Source organism: Melitaea cinxia, chromosome Z (assembly GCF_905220565.1).
Source record: "Melitaea cinxia chromosome Z, ilMelCinx1.1, whole genome shotgun sequence".
In the NCBI taxonomy this organism is placed as follows: domain Eukaryota; kingdom Metazoa; phylum Arthropoda; class Insecta; order Lepidoptera; family Nymphalidae; genus Melitaea; species Melitaea cinxia.
Window position 1 is genome coordinate 5932139 of NC_059424.1, and position 27607 is coordinate 5959745.

General features: G+C 32.8%; 1 protein-coding gene across 1 annotated transcript in view; it reads right to left on the reverse strand.

The window, feature by feature from the left end:
- Window positions 1-9021: 9021 nt before the first annotated feature.
- Window positions 9022-27607, reverse strand: part of LOC123668950 — a 41078-nt gene continuing 22492 nt past the window's right edge. The window contains exons 8-11 of the mRNA XM_045602641.1: window positions 26663-26814; window positions 20937-21035; window positions 13929-14096; window positions 9022-9215 (exon numbers count right to left, since the gene is read on the reverse strand). Of these exons, the coding sequence (XP_045458597.1) occupies window positions 9088-9215; window positions 13929-14096; window positions 20937-21035; window positions 26663-26814 (547 nt within the window). The 3' untranslated portion in view covers window positions 9022-9087. The remainder of the gene's footprint in view (window positions 9216-13928; window positions 14097-20936; window positions 21036-26662; window positions 26815-27607) is intronic.

Here is a 27607-nt window from a genome sequence, read left to right on the forward strand (position 1 = left end):
CACGTCTCATTATAATCCATTCCTGGTCTCTGGCTAAACCCCCTTGCTACGAGGCGAGCTTTCTTTCTCTGTCCTTTATCTTTCAGAATCATCTTAAAATCAATAACATTTCTACTTTTATCTTTAGCTTTAATTTTCCATGTACCATTTTTTACATGTGACATCATTTCTGACTTGATAGCTTCATGCCATTCATCATCCATTTCTGAGTAGGCTTCCTCGTCACAACTATAATTATACTCGTTACTTTGTTGGTTGTTAAGAACTTCTTCATAGTCATCTCCTAAAAAATAACTTTTAAACCAATCTGGTTGCTTTCTAACTCTTTTAGGTCTTTCGTGCCTGTCAAGTATAATTTGATCTGGTTCTTCTTCAGGACATGAATCATAAATTTCGGGTTCAGAATGTGAATTCTCTACACTTTGATCCATTATCTTAATTTCTCTGGTTTCTTTTTCTACTAAGACGGGTAAGTTATTTTCAGCATCCTTTTGAGCAGTTAAATCTTTTTCTTTATTGTTTTCAAAAATATTTATTTCTATTTCAGGTTCCTCACGTTTCAATTCTACTACCTCAATTTGTTTATCGTAATAAAACATTTCTAAAACTTTCACATCCCTACTGACAATAACATCTTTCTTTTTAGGCAAATATATTCTAAATGCTTTGGCATTTGATGCATATCCCATAAAAATACCTTCTTCTGCCTTGGGTGTAAATTTTCCCTGCCTTTTCTTATTGAGAACAAAAGCCTTTGCACCGAAAACATGTAGGTGATTTCCTGAAGGTATACGACCAGCCCATTTTTGATATGGCGTCTCACCTTTCAATGCTTTTGCCGGGCTACTATTAATTAAATAATTCTGGGATATTACCTTCAATTAATAAACATCTTGCTTTGTCGAGTAGTGATCTATTTTTTCTCTCACTTAGACCATTTTGTTGAGGCGTATAAGGCGCGGACAGCCTTCTCTGAATACCATGTTCCTTTAAAAATTCATTAAAATCATTATTACAATATTCGGTTCCATTATCCGACTGTAAAAATTGTATTTTTTCTTTCATTTGATTTTCTACCTCGGTCTTGTACTGTTTAAACTTATTCAATACTTCACTTTTATTTTTCATAAAATATACGTAACCGTATCTTGTAAAATCATCGGTAAAAGTGACGAAATATTTATTTCCAGCAATAGTTTCACAACGCATAGGCCCACAGACATCAGTGTGTATTATTTGTAAAGGCCTTGTAGATTTCAATGCTTCATGTGTATGAAACGGTAAAACTGTCATTTTCCCTTTAATACAAGTTTCGCAATTACCTAATTTTTCATCATTGTTAATTATTAATCCGCGCAGCAGTTTATTCCTTGATAGTAGTTTTAAGTCACTTTCATTTATATGACCGAGTTTCCGGTGCCATCTCAGGATATTATTTTCTTTTCCAGGTACTAAATTAGCATTTTCAATGACATTTTTATTGACATTTTCAACTTGCAGATAATAGAGTCCATTTTCTCTGACAGCCGTAACTAAAACCTCCCCTTTGTCATCTATAATAAATGCTTTATTTTTATTAAACAAAACTGTATTTCCTTTATCAGTAATTTTTCCCACAGATAGTAGATTCACTGATAATTCTGGTACATACAATGTATCAAGGAGGTTATACTGCATATTTTTTATTTTTATTTCAACTTTTCCTTTACCTGCTATATCTGTTGTGTGATTATTTGATGCTAGTTTAAGAGAACCTTTTTCATCGTGTATATTAGAAAAATTCTCTTTCACTCCTGTCATATGGGATGAGCACCCACTATCTAAGCACCATTTATTATTATTTTCTTTAGCTGTGCTATGCAAAAAAGTCGGTAATATGCCGAAGCTTTTCGGCTTCTCAACAGAAGAATCTTTTCCGTTTCTTTTGATAAATTTACCTTTCGACCAGCACTCAGATGCCTTATGCCCCTTCTTTTTGCATTTAAAACATATTAGTTCAGTAGAATTCGTTTTAGAATATTTTTTATTCTTATTATAAAATGCACCTTCAACCTCTCTGCTTGTGCAACTCTGTCGAGCGTCACTCTCTTCAATGATTTTGATTTTTAAATCTTCAGGGTTCGGTAAAACATCCCTCGATTCTATCGCTATTCTAAAGTTTTCGTAGGAGGTTGGTAAACTATAAAGCATCATAATACTCAGCAGTTCTGGGTGAATACTTACTTCCATGTTTTGCAATTTGTCTACAATATCCATGAAATTATTAAGGTGATCCCGAACATCTTCATGTGCTGTCATCTTTTTTAAAACTAATTGTTTTAACAAACCGGCTTTTCGTGCAGGCCCAGAGCTTTGGTGGATAGACTTCAACTTATCCCACACCTCTTTTGAAGTAGTGCAGCCACTTACTTGCTTTAGCTCATTAGGTGACATGAGAAGTAATATCTCAGCCTTCGCCATCATGTCCTGTTTTTTATCGGCGACTTCGCCTGTTACATATTTCCACAACTCATTTTTAATAAGGATGGCTTGAGCTTGTACGCACCACGTATCGTAGTTATCCTTTTTCAGCGGTTCGATCCGATAATTTGTAGACGTCATCATACTCGATTATTTTTGAGTTTACGTGCGACTTTTCACTTCTACAATCATGAACCACGCTCTGCTACCAAATGTTGGAATATATATTAAATAAAACTATTTATATCATATTTGAGCCGTGTTTACTTCTTATCCAACATACATAAGTCTTAGAAAAATTTACAGAGTCAAGTAATATGTCATAGGAATGTGTTCTATTTACAAAATATATATAAAACCTTCAGTTATGTCAGACTCCTACTGACTAAAAACCACCACGTGTTAGCGCTAGCATTCGCCACCTCGCCTCAGCGGTAGGTCCGGACAAAGCTTCCGGGCCCCGGCATGATAGTGGGGTGGCCTCGCTCACAACAAGGCCACCCCTCAGACGTATGGGGTCGTGTCGTCCGGCCGGCCGAAGTCCCCCGACTATCGGCCGCCGACCCCACTTTACTTTTAAAACCTAACCTAACCTAATAAAGAACACCATTTATTATTAAAACGAATGTGAATTGATATACAAACAACCTCATTGAGCTTATTTTCTAAGCTAAGAGGTGATACAGACATTTAACAAATATAAGAAATCAAGCCAGCGCTTATGCTCATTTTTCTATGTATATATATTTCACACTTAGTTTGTATTTGAAACAAAATATTAACTTAAGTCTCATAAGGTACTTTTTTTTAATATATAGACTAGACTCACCTGATGATAAGTGAAGATGCAGCCTAAGATGGATAAGATATCCAAGTTATAGTTAGTTGGAAAAACGGAAGCCGGAAGGGCATTTAAGTATGTGTTATATGTTCTGACATAAATTTTAAAACTGGTTGAATATTTATGAGTCACGACTGAAAGCCGCCACGCATGTTCTCCTTATTTACACCGGCGATTTTAATAAATGCATGTCATTGTAACGCGGGATCACACAACATTATCATAATCTGTTCACTCGAACATATTTCAGTCACTTCACACATAATAAGTTTACTTGTCGCCATTACGTAAAAGATTATTATCATTCAATACTGAAATTTAAATCACTTTTTTGCATTTTTATCTCTAGTTACTGGTTACTTTCGTGTTGATACACATCACGGCCTCCTTGGAAAAATGGCTAATATTTACGCGTCGGATAGCTTCACAGATAAAAAAGGAACTTGTTGTACATTTCTTGGTGCAGTTTGTAGTGATCCAGCTTGCTGCTTTGTCCCCACAAAATCACCCACCATGCATAGCGTTGTCACGTCTCGTTTCTAAGTAGGTCCTGAGGCTGCACACCTCGCGGCTCTGCATGGTCTTAGCGCTTAACATACCCAGACCACCACACTTCCGCGGGATGTACAGTCTCATGACCGACGACATTTGGTGATGCACGCAATGGTGCGTCATAGTTGTACGGACTCCTCTGTCAGGGTGTCGTATTATTATTATTATTATTATTATTATTAATTTATTAAAAATCTTAAGAAAAGGTCTTGAATTGATTCAGCCTCTCTCGAGCTTAGCGCCCAGCAACCGGCTTTGTGATTTAATAATTTATACAAACAAATTAAATTGGAGTATCTGTTTATAATATTAAAATCTGTGTGTATCTGTCCGTCTGTCTGTTTGTTCCGGCTAATGTCTGAAACGACTGGACCGATTTTGACGAGATTTTCACCAGTAGATAGCTGATGTAATAAGGGGTAACTTAGGCTTCTTTTATTTTAGATTTTATTTTATTTTATAACGTATTGAACAGTAATTATTTTGTTAAATTCCACGCGGACGAAGACGCGGGCACAGCTAGTATATATAGTAGTATATATACACCTGAAAAGTTTATTATAATATCCATGAATACCTTAGCGATGAAAAGCCATGGATTGAATTAAGCTTCATTAGGCTATGTCTATGAACCGCGCTATAAATAGATACAGCCATAAATGTTGTGATTAGGTGGCATGTGGTGATTTCGGTACACACGATTGGCTGTCTCGTGTTTGTCCTGATAATTTCATAGTCATACTGTTGTGTTTTTTTGGCTTGGATATGACTTTAAATTTTAAAGTCTTTTCCTCCGGTTTTTTTTTTCACTTCTATACTAGAATTTTACACTACTTTATTTATTGAAGTATTTAATAAAGCCAAGAATATATTAGGAAAATAATGTCTACCCAGAGATGCTAATTAAATATTGTGATTTAGTTAAGGTTGTTGAATAACACTAAATATATTACTTCAGCTTGTAATGTACCTAATGTTAAGATGAAAATTTTTAACCACAACTTTCTTTTTTTTTTGTGTATTTCGTTATTGTTAATAATATTTATTTGAAGATCGTTAAGTGTGTAATGATCTTATGGCGACAAAAGCTATTTTTGTTTCCTTTTCATAAGGGAAATTTGATACTTAGGTTAAGTTACTATGTCCTGTATGTAATAAAGTCATATTAATTACACGTTGCATTTGTATTAATCTTCTACAGAAATAAAAATAAATTGCTAAATATTTGATGCTTATTTTTTTTTTTTTTTATTTGATTACCTAAGTTATAGAAGATATTTGCGGAAATTGTGTGTTTATAACGAAAATAAAACCGACTTCAATTACAATAATTGACAAATAAAACAACGTATATAGGTGAACAATAACATAGTCAACTAAAAATACGCATTATCGAAGATTACTAAAATTAAAAGTATGTATAGGGAGCTAAATTGGGAGATATCGAAATCTTTCAAGGTTTACTTAATAACAGTATAAAAATACTACCAGTATTCATTGACCTACAATTAACTATCTGACTTCCTTAAACTTCTATTAACTAATCTTTTGGTATGATTTTGTTAAATAAGAGTCACACTTGCAATGTTAATACCAGACCATTGCTAAGATAAAGTTAAAAATAATTAGCTTTTATGCAGTAGAAATTATAAGAGAAATTTTGTTACGTCGTACGTCCGCTTAAACTAGTTAACAATGGAGCTAATTTTATGTGTAGGAAAATTCAATTTTATAGTCTGGAGAGTTGAACGTATAGCCAGTCAGTTTTGAAACTTCCCTTGAAACATGGCAGCAACTTTGTTGAGGGACATTTTTTCAGCAAAATAGCACTAGATGGATGGTTAATTTATATTTTGGATGCACAAATAGAAAGAATATCTTCCGCCTGCTTCTATCGAACACTCTGAGAGTCATTTGGATCATCGCAAATCCGGAGGCTAATTTAAGCTCATTTTATGTACTTATAAGATTTAAGAAATATTACTTATATTTATTTTTATTAGTCTATCAAGCTTCATATATCTATATGTATGTAAATATCTATTATCTACGTAGTGTGTTCAACTTTTTTAATTATCAATCAAAAATTAAAACTAAGTACGAATATTTTTTTACCCAGAAAATTATAATTAGTCAACCACCTTTTCGATGGACTTTTTAATTTATTAGTTTATAACAATAACGTTCACGGGACTGTACCTAATATTACGTGTCTTTTTTATAAAAAAAATCTAGCATCCGCGAGTATTTTTTTGTTGGCACTTCATACAAGCAGTCCTTAAACTATCTAGAACTTCGGTAGACGCTATATTTTAGTAATTTATAATTATTTGTAAATTTTATACATAAGTTATACTATCTCGAAGTATGAGTGGCTTTTAGACGATATAAAATAATTTTTAACAAAAAAAAACCGACTTCAAAAAGGAAACTAAAAAGTGAAAATAAATTTACTTAGTACAAAGTAATTCGTATTTTGATTTAGTTAATCAGAAATGATTAAATAAATATTTTATAATTTTGAAGTTGGTGCCAAGTAAAACAATAACTACTCTAGTATCAACTCTTAAGTTGTATTCAGTTTTCTTTCATAATTTGTTTCATTGACTATTAGGTTGAATACTGTTATTATTCTGTTATTTTTGTTTTTTTTTTTTTTTTTTGTTAAAAATTATTTTATTTTACAATTTTTAGTGATGGGTAGACCTAACCTAGAACTAACCTAACCTAACAAGGATGCTTTTTCTCTTATGTCGGGGGTTCGGAAACATACATAATACACAAGCACAAACACCCAGATCATGACAAATATCTATATGGCAAATACAAATGTCTGTCCTGTGCGGGGATTGCACCCACTAACGCCAGCGCAACAGCCGGTGCTGTGACCGCTGCGCTAACGCGTCGACATACTATGAGTAAAGTTCGCTATCAGGTGTATGTAATAACAACCGGGACTGACAGCCTAGCGTGTTCTCCGAGGCTAGGTTGGGAGAACCACAAGGATTAACAACGAGACCGAAAATAAATATTTGTATAAACATAAATATCCACTCCGAGTGGGAATAGAACCCGCGACCGTCGGTGTTTAGGTATCGCCGACACGGCACATGCACCATTATATCAAAGCGGTCGTCAAACAGCAAAAAGTAACTGCTGTAAATTGTTGAGAAATTCCCTCGAGTGTTTATGGGCTCCATCATCAAACCTGGTCCTGCGACACAGATGATCGCACAGCAGGTAATTGCAATAAATCGTTGAAAAGTTCCCTCGACTATCTTTCGTCTCCATCATCAGACTTTAATGGCACTTGTAACTCATATAGGTGCAAAGTTCTCATCAATAGAAACGAATTAAGTTTAAACAGCAGGTAATTGCTATAAGTCGTTGAAGAGTACCCTCGACTATCTTTCGTCTCCATCATCAGACTGAAATGGCACTTATAACTCATATATATGCAAAGTTCTCATCAATAAAAACGAATTAAGTTCAAACAGCAGGTAATTGCTATAAACCGTTAAAGAGTTCCCTCGACTATCTTTCGTCTCCATCATCAGGCTGTAATGGCATTTGTAACTCATATAGGTGCAAAGTTCTCATCAATAGAAACGAATTAAGTTCAAACAGCAGGTAATTGCTATAAGTCGTTGAAGAGTACCCTCGACTATCTTTCGTCTCCATCATCAGACTGAAATGGCACTTATAACTCATATATATGCAAAGTTCTCATCAATAGAAACGAATTAAGTTCAAACAGCAGGTAATTGCTATAAATCGTTAAAGAGTTCCCTCGACTAACTTTTGTCTCCATCATCAGACTGTAATGGCACTTAAAACTCATACAGGTGCAAAGTTCTCATCAATAAAAACGAATTAAGTTCAAAAAGCAGGTAATTGCTATAAATTGTTGAAGAGTTCCCTCGACTATCTTTCTTCTCCATCATCAGATCGACTCCAGATCTTTATTAAATAGTAGTGCTTTATAGTACCTAATGAAAACATGATTAAATTTACTAGTCACTCTTACGATTTTTGAAAGTTTCCCTCGATTTCTCTGGGATTCCATCATCAGATCCTGGTTTCCTTATCATGGTACCAAACTATGAATATCTCCTTTCCAACAAAAAAAGAATTATCCAAATCGGTTCATAAACAAAGAAGTTATCTCCGAACATACATTAAAAAAAAAAAAAAAAAAAAAAATATATATATATATATATATATATATATATATATATATATATATATATATATATATATACGGTCGAATTGAGTAACCTCCTCCTTTTTTTGAAGTCGGTTAAAAAGGGATTTTATTGAAACATCGTTATTTTTACCCGACAATAGAAGACGCCCACTAGAAAATATTAAACAATACAGGTGACCGTCTAGTCTTCAAACATGACATATTGCTAGTCTAGACCATTATATGGCTAATGAGTGGGATTTCAAATTACACATATATATTAAATTACATAATAATAAATAATTGAGTTTTATTTTAAACACCACGCAAAGACCCGTTATAACCTTTATAAGATAGTACAAAGTATGAAATTATTTATTTATAACTGACTTTCACAAATAACATAAAGGTTCACGTCAATAATAAACCTATGTTATGAAAAATTAAAAATTAAAAATAAAATAAAAAATAACGGTCGTCGCTGTTCTAACATGTGGATTAATTAATAAGTTTTTTTTATATTTATTATAGGTCGTCAAACAAGCGTACGACCCATCGGATGGTAAGTGATAAGACCAGAAGCATCGCGAGCACGTTGCCGACCTTAACCCCTAATTCCCCCCATAAGTCATTATAGAGAAAAATTATTAATAAAAGAACAGAAAAAAGAATAATTCATCTGTATTATTACGGAAAAGAAAACACATTTGATTTTTTCTTTCTTTGTAATGGATAAACTTAAAAACTACGGAATAGTCACTTAGTGACATAGGCTATATTTTAATGAATTGTTGAAAAGTAAACATAAGGATATTAAATCCATACTTTAATTAATTTTAATACATTTTATGACAATTTGGATGGAATTGGTTAAATACTTTAAATATTATTTAATATATTTAAACAATTATATTAGATTCGTTTAATTATTATTTTGTATACAAATAGAAAGTTAAGTAAAGTAAATGTAAATACTCATACATATGTTCGACCAAAAGCTTTTACTGATGTCAATAATTTAAAAATATAATGATGTCAAAAAATAAATTTACTTCTTTGCTGGAATATCAGGTACATCGAACTCACTGACTTGTGCATCTACAAGTTGTTTGCTTCGCAGTTTGATGATGGCATGGCTGGGTACATTAGGATCCTCCATCTCAAATTCAATTAAGCCTGCAAAAAAGTTATTGGTGTATTATTTAATAATTAAATTATTAATTACTCGCGTTTTAATTTAAGACGTATATATATAGGTATATATCTATATATAATTCTCATGTTGCGGTGTTTGTTGCTAAACTCCTCCGAAACGGCTGGACCGATTTTTATGAAATTTTGTGTGCATATCGGGTAGGTAGGGAGACTTGGCCTGAAAACAATTTACATGTATTGAAAAGGTGCAAAAAAATATTTTTAAAAAGTCTATCTCCTAAAGCTAGAACACAAAACGATCGGCTTCTCAATATCTATAACGACTGGTTACGTTATTTCAACTATCTTCCCTAATGGAAACGCAATCAGGCTCCTGGCGGCATTTTACTGTATAAGCTGCTTAATCGTATGATTGACTATCCTTCCCTTTTGAAACGAATTAATTTGAGTGTACCCAAAATATCATCCATGGATAGCTTCAATAGAATATATAAACCATTTCATGTTATGCATGATATATATGAGTATACTCGTACAAAAAATAAATGAAGTTTTTCTTAACATAGACATGGACATCTTCGCATATTCATTGAGCCAATTTAAGGGAAAAATAATTGAAGTGTTGATGGACTTTGATGTATAATTGTAATGGATTTGTTTTTTTTTTTCTCTATTTTTTATTGTAACAAATGTAATTTTTTCGGTAAATTACACAAATATGATTAATGTCTGATTATAGTAACGTTCTAAAAATGTTGTGCAAACCTTTAATTTAAGTGCATATTGTACAACTTAGTGGTATTGTTTTAATGTAGAAAGTTTTTTTTTGTACTTATTTGGTATGCCTTTATTAAATAAATAATTTTTTTATAGCGACACAAACATAATTCTAAACAAGTCATCGTCTTAAAGCAACATGGGTCCGGCTGGCGTTAGTATTAAACTTCTTAAGCAAAGTTTCACGAGTAAATCGTGTGAATGACTGCTTTCACTCGGTGCAGTGCTGTGTACAGACAAACTTTCTACTCGCTCAGCTTAAACTGGCAACTCTATCTTTCTTTGAGTAAAGAAATTTAAACAGGAGAATCATGTTTTAATGGTTAAGAAATTATCAAAAAATTATAATTCTAAATGACGACCGCTCTCGTGTATTGGTGTGTCTGTCGTGCCAGCGTCACCTAAACACTGAGTCTATTTTTGTGCTTATACAAATATTTATTTCCGGTCTAAGCCGGAGCAGAGTGGTAATTTAAACTCTGATCCGTCTCCTACATGGAAAATAAGGCCTGTGCTCAGCAGTGGGATATTAAAGATTGAAGCGATAACGCTTCAGTCTTTAATATCCCAATTCAAAATAAAATTAAGAACCACAAATTACTTATATTACAAATGATATCCATTTATGCATTTTACTTTACACCGACTTTTATAATACAAACAATAAATGTATAATATAAATAAAATATAAAAAATTAAAAAATTGCGACAAGAATATAATATTTTTAGATCAAAATAAAATAATACTTTCTGTTTAACATTTTGAAAATAGCGATGAAATGGAACTAGCGAATTTTAGATTAACGTGCATTCCATAAACTTGACTAAACTAACGCTTTGACCGCGTATGACAGATTGGGATAATTTATTTAAAAGTTGCGAGCTTTTTTGTGAAAGTTAGCTGAGTTTAGAATAGTCGCTACAACACACGCCTATATCTTTCTAAGTGTAAGAGAGATATCACTGTTTTCGTTTGATTATTTACTGTGTTAGATTTTTTCTCTAAGTTCATAAGATTAATAAAGAATGACCTTCTGTTCAAGAGTAACAATGAAGGAGTAATCTATTTTAGGAAAACATTTTTGGTGTCTGCTTAAAAAGGGTTTAGTATGTGTATTGTATTATTTAAACGTACTCAGAGAGTACTTATTAATATATTCTGTTTCTAAGAGATTTCCTGGAGAAATCGTCTACAATATGTAATATGTCATGTGATACTTATTACTCGTGATTAAAAGTGTACTACTTGTTATTATACAAATATTATTTACATCTCTCATGTTCGGTAAGTAGGTTCTTATTACCTCCAAATGGGGCTTGTATGTGACTAATTAGCGCTCTAGGGTAATAATGTAGCTAGAAAAGCCCTAGGGCGGTAAGTAATTTAAAAAACAATTCTTTCTTTCAAAAAGTTCGCGTACATTTAACCATCATACTGGCAATAGACATCATGCATTCAGCCCAATGACCAAAGAGGTTGCTTTGCTATTCAGCCTTGTCTTTGTGTGAGTATAATAGTCATCAATTTTAAATATCGAACGGCGAAGCTCAATTTCGATCTTGAAAAATAAAAGTTCTTTACTTGATTCTTTTTAATGATAAAATGTTTTATTCTTGAAATGCCGGTTTTTTTCTACTTACCTCACAATCGAGATATAAAGAAGAATAGTTAGCTCGGGTGTAAGCATCAATAGCATCCTCGCACTATATCTCAGGCTGCAATTGATGCCTTAGAGCCCTTGGCTACTAATCTACTATTAATCGCGACGCATCCAAACTTGATATGTTACTTGCACGAAACACGAAACAGACTTTTGTATGTACGGTTTTACACTTTACACTTTTTAAAAATCATGAAGTGGCTTCTTTAAGGTTGATGAGAAGCGTCAGGTCACTTCAGTATTAATAAAGAAAATAATTATAAGATAATCAATATTCTTATATTCATATTTATGATTGACCCGCGTGATTTCTGAAACCGTGGGAACGTCGGGATGAAAATTGGCCTATATGTTATTCTGGATATTATCTACAACCAGTTTAGTGGTTTTCGGGTGATAGAAAAATAAGCATACATTTACGTTTTTTTTTTTACGTTTATAATATTAGTAGGATTACGTAAGGCGTATATAGGCGTGTAGCGTTATTGGTTTATTTTGTAGTCAGTAACCTAGTTCTGTCAAATTATATGAATTTTTAACAAATCCCTTGCACTTTGTACGGCTAACACGAGCAGTTCATCGATGCATTTTAAAACAGTATTCGAGCGGAATTACTTTAAGAATATATGCCATAGTCACGACGTTTTGTTGTTGTTGGACTGTTGTACTGTTTCTGGATACCTTTCGTATGACAAAGAAAATTGTTAACATGTAGCTTTAAATCACATTAGTAGATCTTGTAGTTTAAAAAATTATACTAGGTTTGTACGTATATATAAATAAGTATATAAAAAATATAAATATAAAAAATATATTTTTTACTTAGATGCAAATTACAATCAATAAATGAATTAATTTAAATGTCATCACGACATGACTACGCGTTTGTCCTTGACCGAGAGCCGTCATACTCTCTCATTTCTCTCCGAGCCACGTTAAGCTGTTGACCCCGGTTGTCATAGAGGACACTTGATAGCGATCGTTACAAGTAGTAGAGAACTAGTAACAACATAACATAACAATACACTTTATTGTACACCAAAACAGAAATAATACTTAATAAGGCCTTATCGCTGAAAAGCGGTCTCTTCCAGGCAACCTAGAGGCAGAGAAGATGGTATTGTGTCGGTGTAGGCGTACAAATTGTGACTTAAACGTATGAATATATTTACTTAAACACATTTGCATATAAATACATACATACATACATACATACACACATACATACATACATAAAAACATATAGATACATATAGGTTGTTTATTAACCAAATATTTAAAAAATATCATTATAAAAATAATTTTTTACTCAATAATGATATAGGTTTTCTAAGAGCAACGCTAGGTCTATAACAGCTGATGCGGTACAGGTAAAAATATAACTGCCTTTGTTAGTTACTAAGTAATACAAAATGTATGGTTGCATTTTGTTACCAAAAACATATGTTTTGCAAAATGTGTGTGGCATGTGATTTTTGCAGACATTTGTATGACACAAATGTTATTATAACCATTGAAATTTAATTTTTAATTTTTAACCCTACATAGCTAAACTTACATTTCAATGACATATTATCATACGTACAAACATAAATATACCTTCTTATGTATAATATGATACCAACTATCATTTGTATTACTTGAAAATTGCAGAAATAAATCCATTCAAATAAAACAAAATACTAAAAATCACGCATCACTTCTTCAATCAACCCCAATTCGAAAAAATACGTCGTTTGTTACTGGAAATTTCGCTTGTCCGCTGCCCAGCGAAGCAACAATGACCAGTAAGCAGATATTTTATGTAACAATAAACTTTATAAAATATTCATCCTTAAATATGAACAGATGTTATTATATTGCACACAAAAGATTTATTCAACTTAAATGTTCGAGTATCCGTAATAGAAATCTCTTATATACATAATATGCTACTCCAAATTTTCTACCTGTCCAGAGACGAGACCTTAATTAACAAAAATAAATAGAAATTTTGGTTAATTTTCAGTACAAGTTAAAATTTAAACGTTTGTAAAATAATATGTTGCTAAACCTCTTAAATATTAAATTTACGTCATACGTTTATTGGTTCTAAATAATTGGTACATCACAGCGTTATAGATTTATTAAGAGATGCTTGTATGTGATATTGGTTTTAGAAGTTAGTTTACTGCTTAATATTTTCAAAATATATAGTTACTATATATAACATATTTAAGATCATATTTCCGAACAAACTTATCACCAAAAAAAACTATTAATTTACGAAGGTAAATGATAAAATAATAAAAATAACCTCCTTCCGCTACCGCTTCTTCTTTATAATTATCCTTCATGAATCGTGCCAGTATATTGTGGTAGAAGAGACGTGCGTTTGCGCGAACCTCGTCATTAACTTCCATTTTGGATACAGCCTGGATTAATAAATTTATCTTCTGACGAGCGTTCAAAAGAAGTTTATCGACTGTAAATAATACAAACAATTAATTGCATACCAGTTGATTAGTGGACAGCAATATATTGCCTGAATTTAGAACAATTATAGTAGTACAATTTTTCGTATAGCTTTGATATAATTAAGTGAAAACGTTGAATTTTATAATATAACTATTTAATTTTAACGTTAAAATGAGAGTTTTGGAACGAAGTTCCTTACGGCAGGCTTGACATTTGGCTGGGCGACCGAACTGAAAAAAATGTGATACTAAAACCGTAAGAAAAATATATAACGGAAGTGACGTAATATCAGTCACACGACTGTATAATATGACGTTTGGAAAACTAAAATATTACTAGTAAACTTTTTTTTTAAATTATTTATGTAATTTTATACTGTCGACAAAAATAAACAGACATATGTTTTTTTTATTTCACTTAATAGTTTGAATTATTATTATTATTTTGTTTGATTTATTTTATTTTACGGTATTTGTTATTTTCTAAAATACTAAATTTCCTAAATACTTTTATGTAAAGTATAAATTGTGCGTAGATCAAATAATAATAATAATAATAATAATAATAATAATAATAATAATAATAATTTATTTCAGACGTAGTCCATATTTTTGTTAGTTACATTTTTTTTTCCTTAACTATGTTAGTTTCAATAATTGTGACAAAACAAATTATACTAAATCAAAAATTCAATTAAACAACACTAAAATTAAAATCATCATCAATTAACTAAAATTCAATTAATACCGAAATTTAAATCATCACCGAATTCAATACCAAAATTCAATCAATATTATACAATATTTAAAATTAAAAACTAAAACAAATGCTAAAATTCAACCAAAATTACAATATTTAACATTAAAAACATAATCAATACTAAAATTCTATCTAAAATGCAATTAAAATCAAAAACCAAACAAAAATTAATATTAAAATTCAATGAAAATTAAAACTAAAAATCGAAATTCAATCAATACTAAATTTAAATAACAATTTCAACTAAATTAAAAAGTAAAATTCAATCAATTAAAAGCTTAAAATAATGACTTACTCAATTTAATTCAAATAAAAATAAAAATATGTCAATATAATAAATTGTCTCAAATTATCACCGTATTGAATATAAATTCAAAATTAAAATCATAATCAAATATCAAAACTAAAATCACGACTACAATCAAAACTTAAATCAAAATTAAAATTAAATAATAATAATAATAACAATTATAATTTATTTAAAATTTTCATGCATAAAAATTGTTAGTAACATTCTAAAACCTAAAAAAAAAAAAAAAAACCTAAAAAACTAATGTTAGTACGACACAGTCACACAATTCGGTCTTTTGTGCAGTTGCACCCACCGATACATCAGTGGCGAGTCCCAGCGGTCAACAAACACATTCAGCATTCCGCTGGAGGAGCCGCGGAGGCGGGCTAACATGGAGGCGCACCGTTTTCTCATAATGGCGTAAAAGTCATCTGTATGCGCCTCCGCAAACATGCCTGAGGCACTGCACTGCCGCGGCAGCCCCATCAGAATCCTGAATGCGTTATTATACTGGACCCGTAGATCGCTGTATGCCCGCTGTGTGTAGTCTGCCCAAAGACTGCAGGTGTAAAATGACTGGCAGTATGCTTTAAAAAGCGTTAATTTAACCGGCTTCGTACACCTTGCAAATCTACGTGCTAACATGTTGCATCGGACAGACAGCGACCTACGTTCCCTCTCAATATCACAGTCATCTTTTAAACTGTCGGTAACCCAGTGGCCCAGATATTTGAATTTATTGACTCGGCGCAGCGGTGTGCCACAGAGTGTGACTCCCGGTATCTCCAAATAGCTCTTAGAACCAGACTTAAAAACCATAAGCTCACTTTTCACTGCATTATACCTTAGCCCGTGAGCTACCACATAGGATTCACAAATTGCCAATAGATCCCGAAGAGCGCCAATGGATGGGCTCAGCAGCACCATGTCATCCGCATAGCTGATATTGTTCATACAAACTCCATCAACATGACATCCGACCTTGGTGCTACTGAGCTCACCAATCAGCCGGTTCATGTAGAGATTGAAGAGCCGGGGCGAACTCAACCCCCCTTGCCGCACCCCGCACTCCAATCTGTACATGTCCGAGTACGCTCCATCCCACCTCACACAGTTTGTTTGGTTTTGATACCAATATGCAAAGACAGATATTATTTCAGGTGGCAATGTGGTATCATTAGACAATTTATCCCATAGCACATCGTACGATACAAGGTCAAATGCCTTTGACAGGTCCAAAAAACATGCAAAAACTGGCGTTTTTCTAGCTGTGTAGTATTGTACAGTCTGCTTGAGACACAGTATGGCACTTTCCGTAGACAGTCCGGGCCTGAACCCAAACTGAGCGTCATGGGGTTCAAAGTGCTTAGCCATCTGTTTGTCAAGCAAACTGTCCAGTACCTTAGCAACAACAGTAGCCAAGGATATGGGCCTATAATTGGACATGTCAGAGGCATCCCCAGTCTTGTTTTTAACAATAGGTACAACTACAGTATGCATCAAATCCCGCGGTAGGTATCCGTGATCAAGACAGATATTAAAAAATAAAGCAAGGACCCGTGGTAAATGCGTGCCAGCGTACCTAAGGTGCTCAACGCTGAGACCATCGTGTCCTGGAGACTTTCCTCTCACCATAGTATTAATAACAGACGCAACTTCCTGCGCCGTGAATATGGTAGAAACCCTCTTAGCTCCGGACTCAGCGCCGAGCATCCTCTGCACGCGTAGCAAGGGTGACTCGACTTTAAAATGCCGCTGAAATAGGTTGGCAATATCTTTAGGCTCACTGAAACCCCCAACACTCACAGGTAAGCTCGATTTTACATTAAGTTTACTGGTAGATTTCCAGAACTTACTAAACTGTTTTGCTGCATGACATTGTGCTAGCATGTCCATTTTTATCTGTTGTTCATTATTTAAACAATATTTTAATTTAGCCTTAAATACTTTTCTAGATTCACACATTTTGTTATAAACATTTCCTTTTGTAGGTTTACCATACAGAAGCCATTCCTGATAGCATAATCGAGCCTCCCTGTGAGCTGTCCCTACATGTCTGTTCCAGCCTACCACACGTTTACGTTTTCCTATTTTATTATTTCCTACATACGTACAATATGAACCCTCCCTCAGTATACACACTATATTTTTATACATGTCGTCTATTAATTTATGATGACTAGGGTTTTTACATATGTTAAATGAACATTCTATACATTCAGGGGGAAAGTCAATTAATTTTAATTTTGAATTACAAAATTCTTGATATTTATTGATTTGTATGTTGTCTCTTTCACCCCATTTCACCTTATCACAAATAAAATTAGTAGTAAATACTTTCGGTTTAACAATAGTAATGTCACATTCAAAAGTAACAGGATAATGATCAGATGCGTAAACTCCGTATAAAACAGATGCTTTTATAAACAGATTTCTCGCTGCACATGTTACTATACAGTGATCTAACCACCGCTGTGACCCACTAGCCTGACAAACGAAAGTGTGTGTATCACAAGGTAAAAGTTCCGAGTCTATACAACACCACGATTGATCAGCACATGTACTCAGCAATTCCCTCGAAAATCTTTCACCAGGATGTGCGTTGAAATCACCGACCATGATAACCGAATCCACATTCTCACTGTCAATTATTGCGGACATTTCACTGAGACATTCACTGAATTCTATTAAATTATCACTCTGATTATTATCAAATGGCATATACACGGAAAACAACAATAATGTACGGTTCTCATGCACAATTTTTATTGCAACTAGGCGATCACTATTACACGTCACCAAGGACACAGACTGGAAAGCTCCTTTTCTCCACAACCAGGCCACTCCACCGTAAGGCCTCCCCTTGACGACTCCCACCGTCGTGTCCATAGATGACTTGCCCGTGTATGCAAAGTTGTCATCCAGGCTTCCCAGATATGGTAATTCATGAGGCCAGAGCCAAGTTTCCTGTAAAGCGATGACGTCAGATGTTTTGCATAATCTCCGTACACACTCCGTAGATCTTATAATCGATTTACAGTTAAAAGTTGATAGAATAATTTTTCTTGTATCCAGTTTATCCATTATGATGGTGAAATATCATTCATAATTTGAGTGTTACCTCTTTCCAATTGTTTCTTAAAGAAAATAAAACGTCGAAATGTAATACCTTCTGGCCATAAATTGTCATTAAGATAAATATCTAACTTATTTTTAGACACAAATAACTTAAAAGCATTGTAAGGCTTTTCTCTTTTCATAATAATCTTTTCCAGGTGTACAAGTTCCTGTGTTTTACTCTGAATATATTCACAGATGTCGTGTTCAGTAGTTTGCTTATTTACATTTGATATTAACAAGGGAATCTTCGTCTCCGCCGCTTTAAACTTTCCCGAGGGAGATGCCGCTGCCTTTCCTGTTTTGCCAGTAAAACGATTCCGCGACTTACGTCGCTGGACTAAAGTCCAACCATCATTATGTTTGTTCTCAATAAATACATCTTTCTTTAATATAGGAGCTTCGACATGCGATGCAGTCGGAACAACGGTATTATTATCGTCGTAATTCGCTTGAGAGCGAAAGAGAGAACGATACGTAGGCATATTCATTGAAACATTGTTTTCATCGTTAGTGTGAGCACTCGTAACTGCGGCTGACTCATTGCTCTTGGCAGGCGCTGTGACGTGCGTATCAGCTGTTAACTCCGACGTCACGTGCGGTAGGCCTATCGGTCCGCTGTCTCTGAAATACCCTCCTCTTCGCGTATTAATATTATCGTCGTTTAAAAACGATAACGGCTGCCTTGGTGTTTGAAAATTTTGTTTCATGCCCTCTAATAAATCTGTAGTTACATAGTTGCTTTTTATCTGCTTAACTTCAGCTTGTAAAAGTAACAAATCCTTCAATATTTTTGTGACATCTACATGATCGAAACAAATGGGCGGTAATTTGTGTAGATCATAAGCGACAAACACTGGTATCTGCTCAGGATCGACTGTTTTAAATACAGTAATAATATCATCCAAATCCTTTTGCTTCTTTTGTTTCCGTCTAGACACACATTTTTGTTTTGTCTTAACGGATGTAAATAACAACTTCTTCGCCTTGTCAATCTCCTCTTCAGAAAAAGCGGACTCACAGATCCGAATTATACTCTCATTGTCCATAACATCGTGTTTATTGCGTATAAACGCCAATACTTCTGAAATAACCACATTACAATTTACACATTTAATAGTATTCACAGACATTTTTACAGACGTAACACAACATCGACCGATTCGCTGCGCACGCTCGCATCGACTGAAAAGTCAAAGTCTAATGTAGGTAATATAAATAATAAAATTAAATGTAATAGTATAGGTATAAGATAATGTAATTGTAATGATAAGGCTTTATATATGTACCTAATAAGATAGAATTAGTCATATAATATATTAATAAAAATTAAAAAAAAAGAAAGTTAAATGGACAAAACGATTTCTAAGCACACAAAAAAGTACCTAACTAATAATAATAACATAGGTTAAGTGTACATTGTAAGTAGCAAATAATTTTACATATATTGTAGCTAAAAAATAGGTGTACATATATTAGAGTTAGCAATTAAGTGTAAATATAATAAAAATAATAACTATATAAAAAAAGCAATATGTAGAATAGTCTTGATCAGTGGACTCGCGTCGAATTTTAGAAATTTTAAGACTAGTTATTAAGATTTCCAAAATTCTAAAGTTGCAGTGAAGTACCGATGTATGTTTAAACAAAAAAACAAAAAAATGGAATAACAAAAGCACGGGCATAATAAGCCTTAAGCATAATATATCACTTAAATAATAATAAAAAATACTTTTGTGTATTTAATTAAAAACCAATCAACAAAATTAAAAAAAAAATCAAGAACTAGAAAATATATATAAAATTCAACATTTTTTTTTCAAATTGTGTTGCTTTTATTTAAATATTTCAACGTTAAGAGCCTACTACTTTACACCAATCATATTTTTTTTTCTTAAGTATAAATCTATTTTTAGTGTCCATTAGTATTTTCTCAAAGGAGTTGTAATACGTAAGTCTTAAACGAGTAAATGAGGGAGATCTTAATTTTATGTTTCAAAAGGTCACAAACCTCAGTTTTTAAAGCAAGAGTTAAGCAAGCATTAATCTTTTTACTTGAATGTAATTAAATAATAGAGAAATACAAAAACATTGTTAAGTTATAGTCTTCTTGACAAAGCTAATTAACATTTCACTTTAAATACAACTTTAAAATTTGTAAAATATAATCAATTATTTATTGTGTCTAACAGAAAAAAACAACAGTATCTATTAATTAAATTTAAAGTGATTTCAAACATATGTTGCGTAATGTGCGCTTATTAAAAAAATGAATGTCACTTTTCTTATGTTAAAAACATAATTTTATACATTTTTTAAAAAAAATATTTAAATATGATTTAGGTTAAAAAGATATCTTTAGATTTAAAAAAGTCTGTAGAATTAATGTCATCCTACCATTGATATTTTTTTTTTTATATTTATTCCATTGTCAACATAAAATAATATCATAGAAACATATAACATAACAATTGTATCAAAGCGATTATTTATTAATCGTACGATGGATTGAAGCTGAGTAGAAACATATCCTAGAGCGTTTCAATTTAGTGGAATGCTTGACTAGATATCGTGATTAGCGATGCGAAATTGTAGACGATGTTGTATTTAACTACAATTGTCTCGACGAGTTTGACTTCGTTAAGTTTAACACAATTTAGATAGTAAAGATTAACTTACAGTCAGCTTCGAGTTCCGGAACTGGTTGAATCATATCATCCAGTGCATATTGAAGGGCTGAAGGTGCACATGTTAAAGGCCTGTTCACGTTTGGTACACCTTTGAAAAAGATTTTAAATTAATCGTTATTTCTTCAATATTTCAATGTTTTTGATAAACGGGTCTTAATAGTGATGAGCTAAGTTTTTAATAATAATGTTATCGTTATTTTATCTACACATAAAATGTAAAAATTAAATAGGTGCAAAAAGCGTAAGGAATTTATGAATTAGATATTTAATTTTGTCTTGTAATCACATGCGTTGGAGTAGTTAAAATTGGGTTTCACATAGCATATTACCACAGCTTAGAAACTTTGAGACGTGATTGCTAAGTAGGACTCAAGAACGTTGAAATTTATTCAATAGGTTACGGAAAACGACTTCGTTATAAAGCTGTAAATGTGTGGAATATAGTTCGTTTGATAATACATATGAGAATGATAGCTGAAGACCGATAGACTTGATGATCAATCAATTTAAAAAAGAAACAAGAAACCGCTGGTGTTAAAGAGAAAAAGACAATAAAATACAAACCTTTGTAAATTTATATGAAAATTTGTATGTGAAAAAACATTATTTCAATCAGTATTTTCTCACAATGAAAAAACTTTTAGAGCAAATACGGTTGGTTTCGATTTTTGACTATGGAGTAAGTATTTATTTAGCTGAAGATTTACTGATAAGGTTAGAGGAACATTGTTTGCAACAATTTACGAATTATTTGATAAAAGTGTTTGTGTGACCTTTACTTAATGTACAAATTCTAAAGTTTTTTAAAAGAAAAGGTCAATACCATGACGTATTGCATTCTCTATTCTACGCTTTGTAAAACAATATTTAAAAAAAAAATGAAAATTGATATTCAAAATTAAAGGGATTGCAATCAAGGGTCGTTTACAATCTGGCCGGCTTCTATCGAATTTTTAACAACCCGGTCGCATTCGGACCAGATTGATTAAACCAACCCTTTTAATTTTACAGTATCCGGGCTCTGCCATGTCCACCACCTTTGGGGCTTCTTCCTATCATGAGCTTTTGTTATATCCTATTAACCAGGCTTCGACTTCATTGTCAGAGCGTGATGAGGTCGGCGCATATACCAGTATCACTTTCAGAGAGTACCTGTCAGGGTGTACCTGGGTCGACACTCTGCTGACTTTCACAACATTCCTCTTTCTCTTTTTTTACAACCGACTCCACCTTGAGAAAATCCATCACCTTCACGGAAGTCACAAACAACCCTAGTATGCTCCACTTAATGTTATTCAGTTCTACTTCAAGTTCGGTGGGGTGACAGTCCAGAAGCAGAATGTCTATTAAACATTGCCAGCTGTAGTGGCGACCTTCGCACCACGTAGCGTGTAGTTTTCGATCGGTCATATTTTTTTCATTATGTTAAGGGTAGACAAGTTTATTTAAGTGAAAAGTTACCCATCGTTTTACATTCTACCGCCTTTAATGAACCACGAATTAACGCATCGTTTGTTTTGTCGCGAAAAGCACGCTATCTCAATTTGTCAGAGTCGGGTTCATAACTCTAAGCTGGAATATTTCGGTATCATCTCGAAATTTAACATTTCGATTATAGTGCTGGGAATATTGTGCGTTGAAATGAAACTATCTAAATAATTTTTATGTCTGCTTTCATGGATTTTAAAATTGTGATAATGTTTTTAAACTGAAAACAATAAACCCGTGTACAAGTAAATAAAATTGGAGTGTCCGTTTGTAATATTAAAATAACCGCTTTTTACTAAATGCATATGGATGTATACACGGTACATGAGCCAAAATAGCATTTTTTATAATTTTTGTTTGTCTGTCTGTCTGCTTGTTCCAGCTAATTTCTGAAACGGCTGGACCAATTTTGACGGGACTTAAAAAGGAGTAACTTAGGCTATTTTTATTTTAGAATTTTATCTATTTTATAACTCTGCGAACTAAACAATAAGTTTTTTATTAAATTCCACGCGGACAAAGTCGCGGGTACAGCTAGTATATATAGGAATGTTGAGAGAGAAAAGTGAACTACAAAGGAAAGCGTAGAATTTAAACGAGACGTCGAGACACAGTTAATTAAACTTGGATGTTTGTAAGAAGTAAAGAGCAAATTAATTTTACGTTGCATTTAAAAAGCATTATGTATTTAAATTATTTGCAATAAAAATAAAGAACCCACAACGAACCTAACATTACAACACTTCTCTGTAAGTTATTGCTCGTCGAGTACGAATCGTATACGCTAATATAGAACAACTATGTCACTACCATGTAGTTCAATTAAGACGTTTAGCTAAAGTTTCTACATTCAGAGCGAACTGACAAAGTCACATTTTTGTTTGGCCTTATACCTCGCAAGTAGTTCTTAGTTTTTTTTTTTGTGTAAATACTTCACAATACAGAAATGTTGAAGATTTGGCTTACAAATGATCCGGGTTTGATGTTGGAGTAGGTTTAACTGATCTAAACATCATACGAATGTTATACCAGAATTCAACCAGCACGAAAACGTTGGCAGAAATTCATATAAAGATCAAAAACGAATCGTAATAATTTATTGGGTTTTAGCATCACTGACTCAATCGTTGGAAACCGAGACCTACAAGTATTAGATAATGTGGTCACCAAAACAAAAAAAAAAAAACTTCAATTTACATCGACAGATAATAAAACGTCGACAATTAATAGAACATCATACGAGTAAATGTAGATAGTCGAAAGAATCTACACAAATAAATAAAATTGGAGTGTCTGTTTGTAATATTAAAATAACCGTTTTTTACTAAAAGCATATGGATGTATACACGATACATATACCAAAATAAATTTTTTTACAATTTTTGTCTGCCCGTCTGTCCGTTTGTTCCGACTAATCACTGAAACGGCAGATAGCAAATGTAATAAAGAGGAGGCTATTCTTATTTAAGATTTTTTTTGTAACTGTGAAGTGAACAATAACTATTTTATTAAATTCAACGCGGTCGAAGTCGCGGTCACATCTAGTTATACATATAAAAGTTCAGTTAAATTTTGTTTTTACTAAGAAAGTTTTGGTGTAGTTCTTATTTCTTTCATTCTAGATGTACTTTGGGATGCTGAATCTGAATGTGAGGTTTGCAGACAAAATTTCGTGACGCAACATTGAAAACAACGCAAAAAAAAACAAAAAAAAACCTGCTATTTTTCGGTTTTTTGCCTAAACCTTCAAAACTATTAAATTTTAGTGGTTTGCACACAAATATTAAAGTATTTAAAATTCACTACAAATATCACTATGTAGTTTTTTTTTAAAACCATTCGTTCAGTCTCAAATGCGAATTGAAAATTAGCAATTTTCAGCGGTCTCTACAAAACCCATTTGGATCAAATTGCTCTTGGTGTGCAAATTTGATTAAAATCGGTTAAGTAGTTTAGGAGTCCATCACGGCAAACCGACTTGACGCGTAATTTCATATAAAAAATTCTCTGTGACCGATTTTTATGACATTTTGTGTGCATTCCGGGTATGTTTAACTGAGGTAGGGCACAGCAGGAATTTCCTGCTCAAAATCTGGAGGAGCCCGACTGGGGTAGTACCTCGACCTTACAGAAGATCACAGCTAAATAATACTGTTTTCAAGCAGTATTGTGTTCCTGTTGGTGAGTAAGGTGACCAGAGCTCCTGGGGGATTAGGGATTGGGTCGGCAACGCGCTTGCGATGCTTCTGGTGTTGCAGGCGTCTATAAGCTACGGTAATCTCTTACCATCAGGCGAGCCGTACGCTTGTTTGCCGACCTAGTGATATAAAAAAAAAGGTCTGAGAATCGGCTAATATATATTTTATACCCCTAAGATATAATGATGGGGGGATTAAGGGGGTTAATAACATATGCCAAAAAAATATTTGCGGGATCAGCTAGTTTATATATATCAAGATAAAGCTTTCTCACCTCAGTATCTTATTTATAGAAATTTTATTCGGACAAGTACTTTTCGAGCTATATCTAATAATGCGTATTTACTTGACTATGTTTCCGTCAACCTACGTTGTATTATAGTGTATAACTTTTCCGGTGTAGGTACCGATTTTGATGATATAATAATATATAATATAATAATATTTATTTATTTCAAATATTTGGTACATAACAAAAACTATTTGTAACGATAATAACTACATTAGTATAAAACTGTGTCGCAGTCATTAACGATGATCTTGTGGTCCTATATCAATTTGATCGCTATCTGATAACTTCTACTCTCTCTCTTCTTCTTCTTCTTCTTCTGATCGCTATCTAATGTTTGATGACGCGTATACTATACTCGTATATTACTAGGACTACTTTTCGCTTTAGTTTTCAAAATTTTTATCTGAAAAGTTTATGCCATAAAGCTTATTCAAACAATTTTTGAACAAATACTTGGCATACGTAATTATTATAATGATATTCATTAAAAAAAATCATTAGAATTAGGGGATTCCAAACATTTTTAAAAAATGTGTGGTAACACAAATATAAATTATACAAATTAATATTTCACGGTATTGAAAACAATGCGGTGCAAGGTTTGGCTTAATTAGTCATAATTAATACGAACGTAGCAATAATTCAAAGATTAAACTCTGTACGCAAGGCACGCCTCGTCATTCGATCAAATTACGATAACTGAAACTATGTACGACAATAGATTTTAATATAATATTATAGATGAAAGTTGATACACTAATCATTATTAATATTAAGCTTTGATTTAATAAAATTAGTCCAAATTAATTGATGATAAATAATAAAAACTACATTATTATATTATATATCAGCTGTGTGGTTAAAATAGTAAAGAATAAAGGCATCCCCTCTCTTCCCGTGGGTGTCGTAAGAGGCGACTAAAGGATAACAAAGTTCCACTACCACTTAGAACTTAAAAAGCCGACAGATGGCTGGATAACCATCCAACTGCTGGCTTTGAAATACACAGGCCGAAGACGGGACGGACGGCTTCGGTGCGACAAAGCCAGCCCTGCGGTCACCAACCCACCTGTCCAGCGTGGTGACTTTAGGTAAAACACATGAGTTCTCGCCATTTTTGGCGCGAACTTGTGGATTCCGATGTCCAGCAGTAGACTGAGATAGGCTGAAGTGAATAAAAACTATACCAATGAAATAATTGTTACACCTGCAAGAGGTTCCGCAGTAAAAAAGACTTTTATTTTCGCAGGAGGAAATATTGATTTTTAGATAGAAAAGAAATTCTTGATTTTCCCACTTTTCTAACCGCCTTCAAAAAAGGAGGAGGTTCTCAATTTGATTGTATTTTTATGTACTCGTATGTTACTTTAGAACTTTTGACTGGGTATACCAATTTCGACAATTTGTTTTTTCGCCCAAAAGGTGGTGCGTGTCATGTGGTCTCATTTAAATTTAATTAAGATCTGACAGGGACTCTTTGAGTTATGGTTAGTAATGCGTATTTACTTGACTATTTTTTCGTCAATCTACGTTGTACTACTCATAACTTTTTACTAGGTGGACCGATTTCGGTACTTTTAACTAAAATCTGGTGCTCCTGTCTCGCGGTCCTGTTTAAATTTGATTGAGATCTGACAAGTATTTTTTGAGTAATCTTCGTATTTACTTGACTAATTTTTCGTTTACCTACGTTGAATTACTGGTCTATGTCATTATACTAAGTAATGTAATACCTACCGACATTAGAAAGGAGCTGGTTTATTTGCTGTAAGGAAGTCTTCATCTCAATAGTGAGACGCCCTTTCTCGTCGAGTAACTGCGTTATATTTTTCTCTTCGCGTTCTTCTACATCTAATTCTGCCCGAAGTCGTTTTTTATTCTTAACGTATCTGGAACCAAAATTAAGACAGTCACTTGTTATCGTTTATTCAATTTGAGGTTTATAAATAAAGCCATTTCTTTTCAATCTTACAGTTACTAATTTACACAAAAACGTAATATAAGTAAACCTGACCAGGTAAAATGTAATTTTTAAGTAGGTAGGTAGACCACTTTAAAAGTTTCGGCAACCCTCAACCGAGAAGTAGACATGAAGTGAAGGACACTTCAAATAAAAAGGCTTCGTCAGAGATTCATTTATAAAGCTTTTATCGGAGCTGCTTTTGTGCTGAACCTTTTTATTAAATTTTTATTTACTTTTTTAAACACTCTTTATGTCGCGTAATAATCTTAAATTATATAATTAATAAAATAATCGTTAATTACTTAAAACTTTAAAATATTCGAAATATTATAGGAGACAGTTTAACTTATTGCAATAATGAAACATATTTATATTATTTTGTTGTTTTAATTATACTGTATAGGTAGATATATATTCTTTATTGCACTTAAAAGCAGAAACAAGTAAAAATCATACATATTTACAAAGAAAGTTCATCCTCATCATCTTAAGCCTATCGCCGTCCACTGCTGGACACAGGCCTCCACAAGTTCAAAAATGGCGTGAACTCATGTGTATTGCTATAATCGATTAAATCAATTTTATTATAATAGGTTAATTTTATTATAATTATGTTATAATAGATTAAATCAATTTTATACTAATTCGTTTAATTTTTTTTTTCTTTACCTGTGTTTGTCAACTAACTTCTACTAAACGGTAGGCTCGATATGATTGCA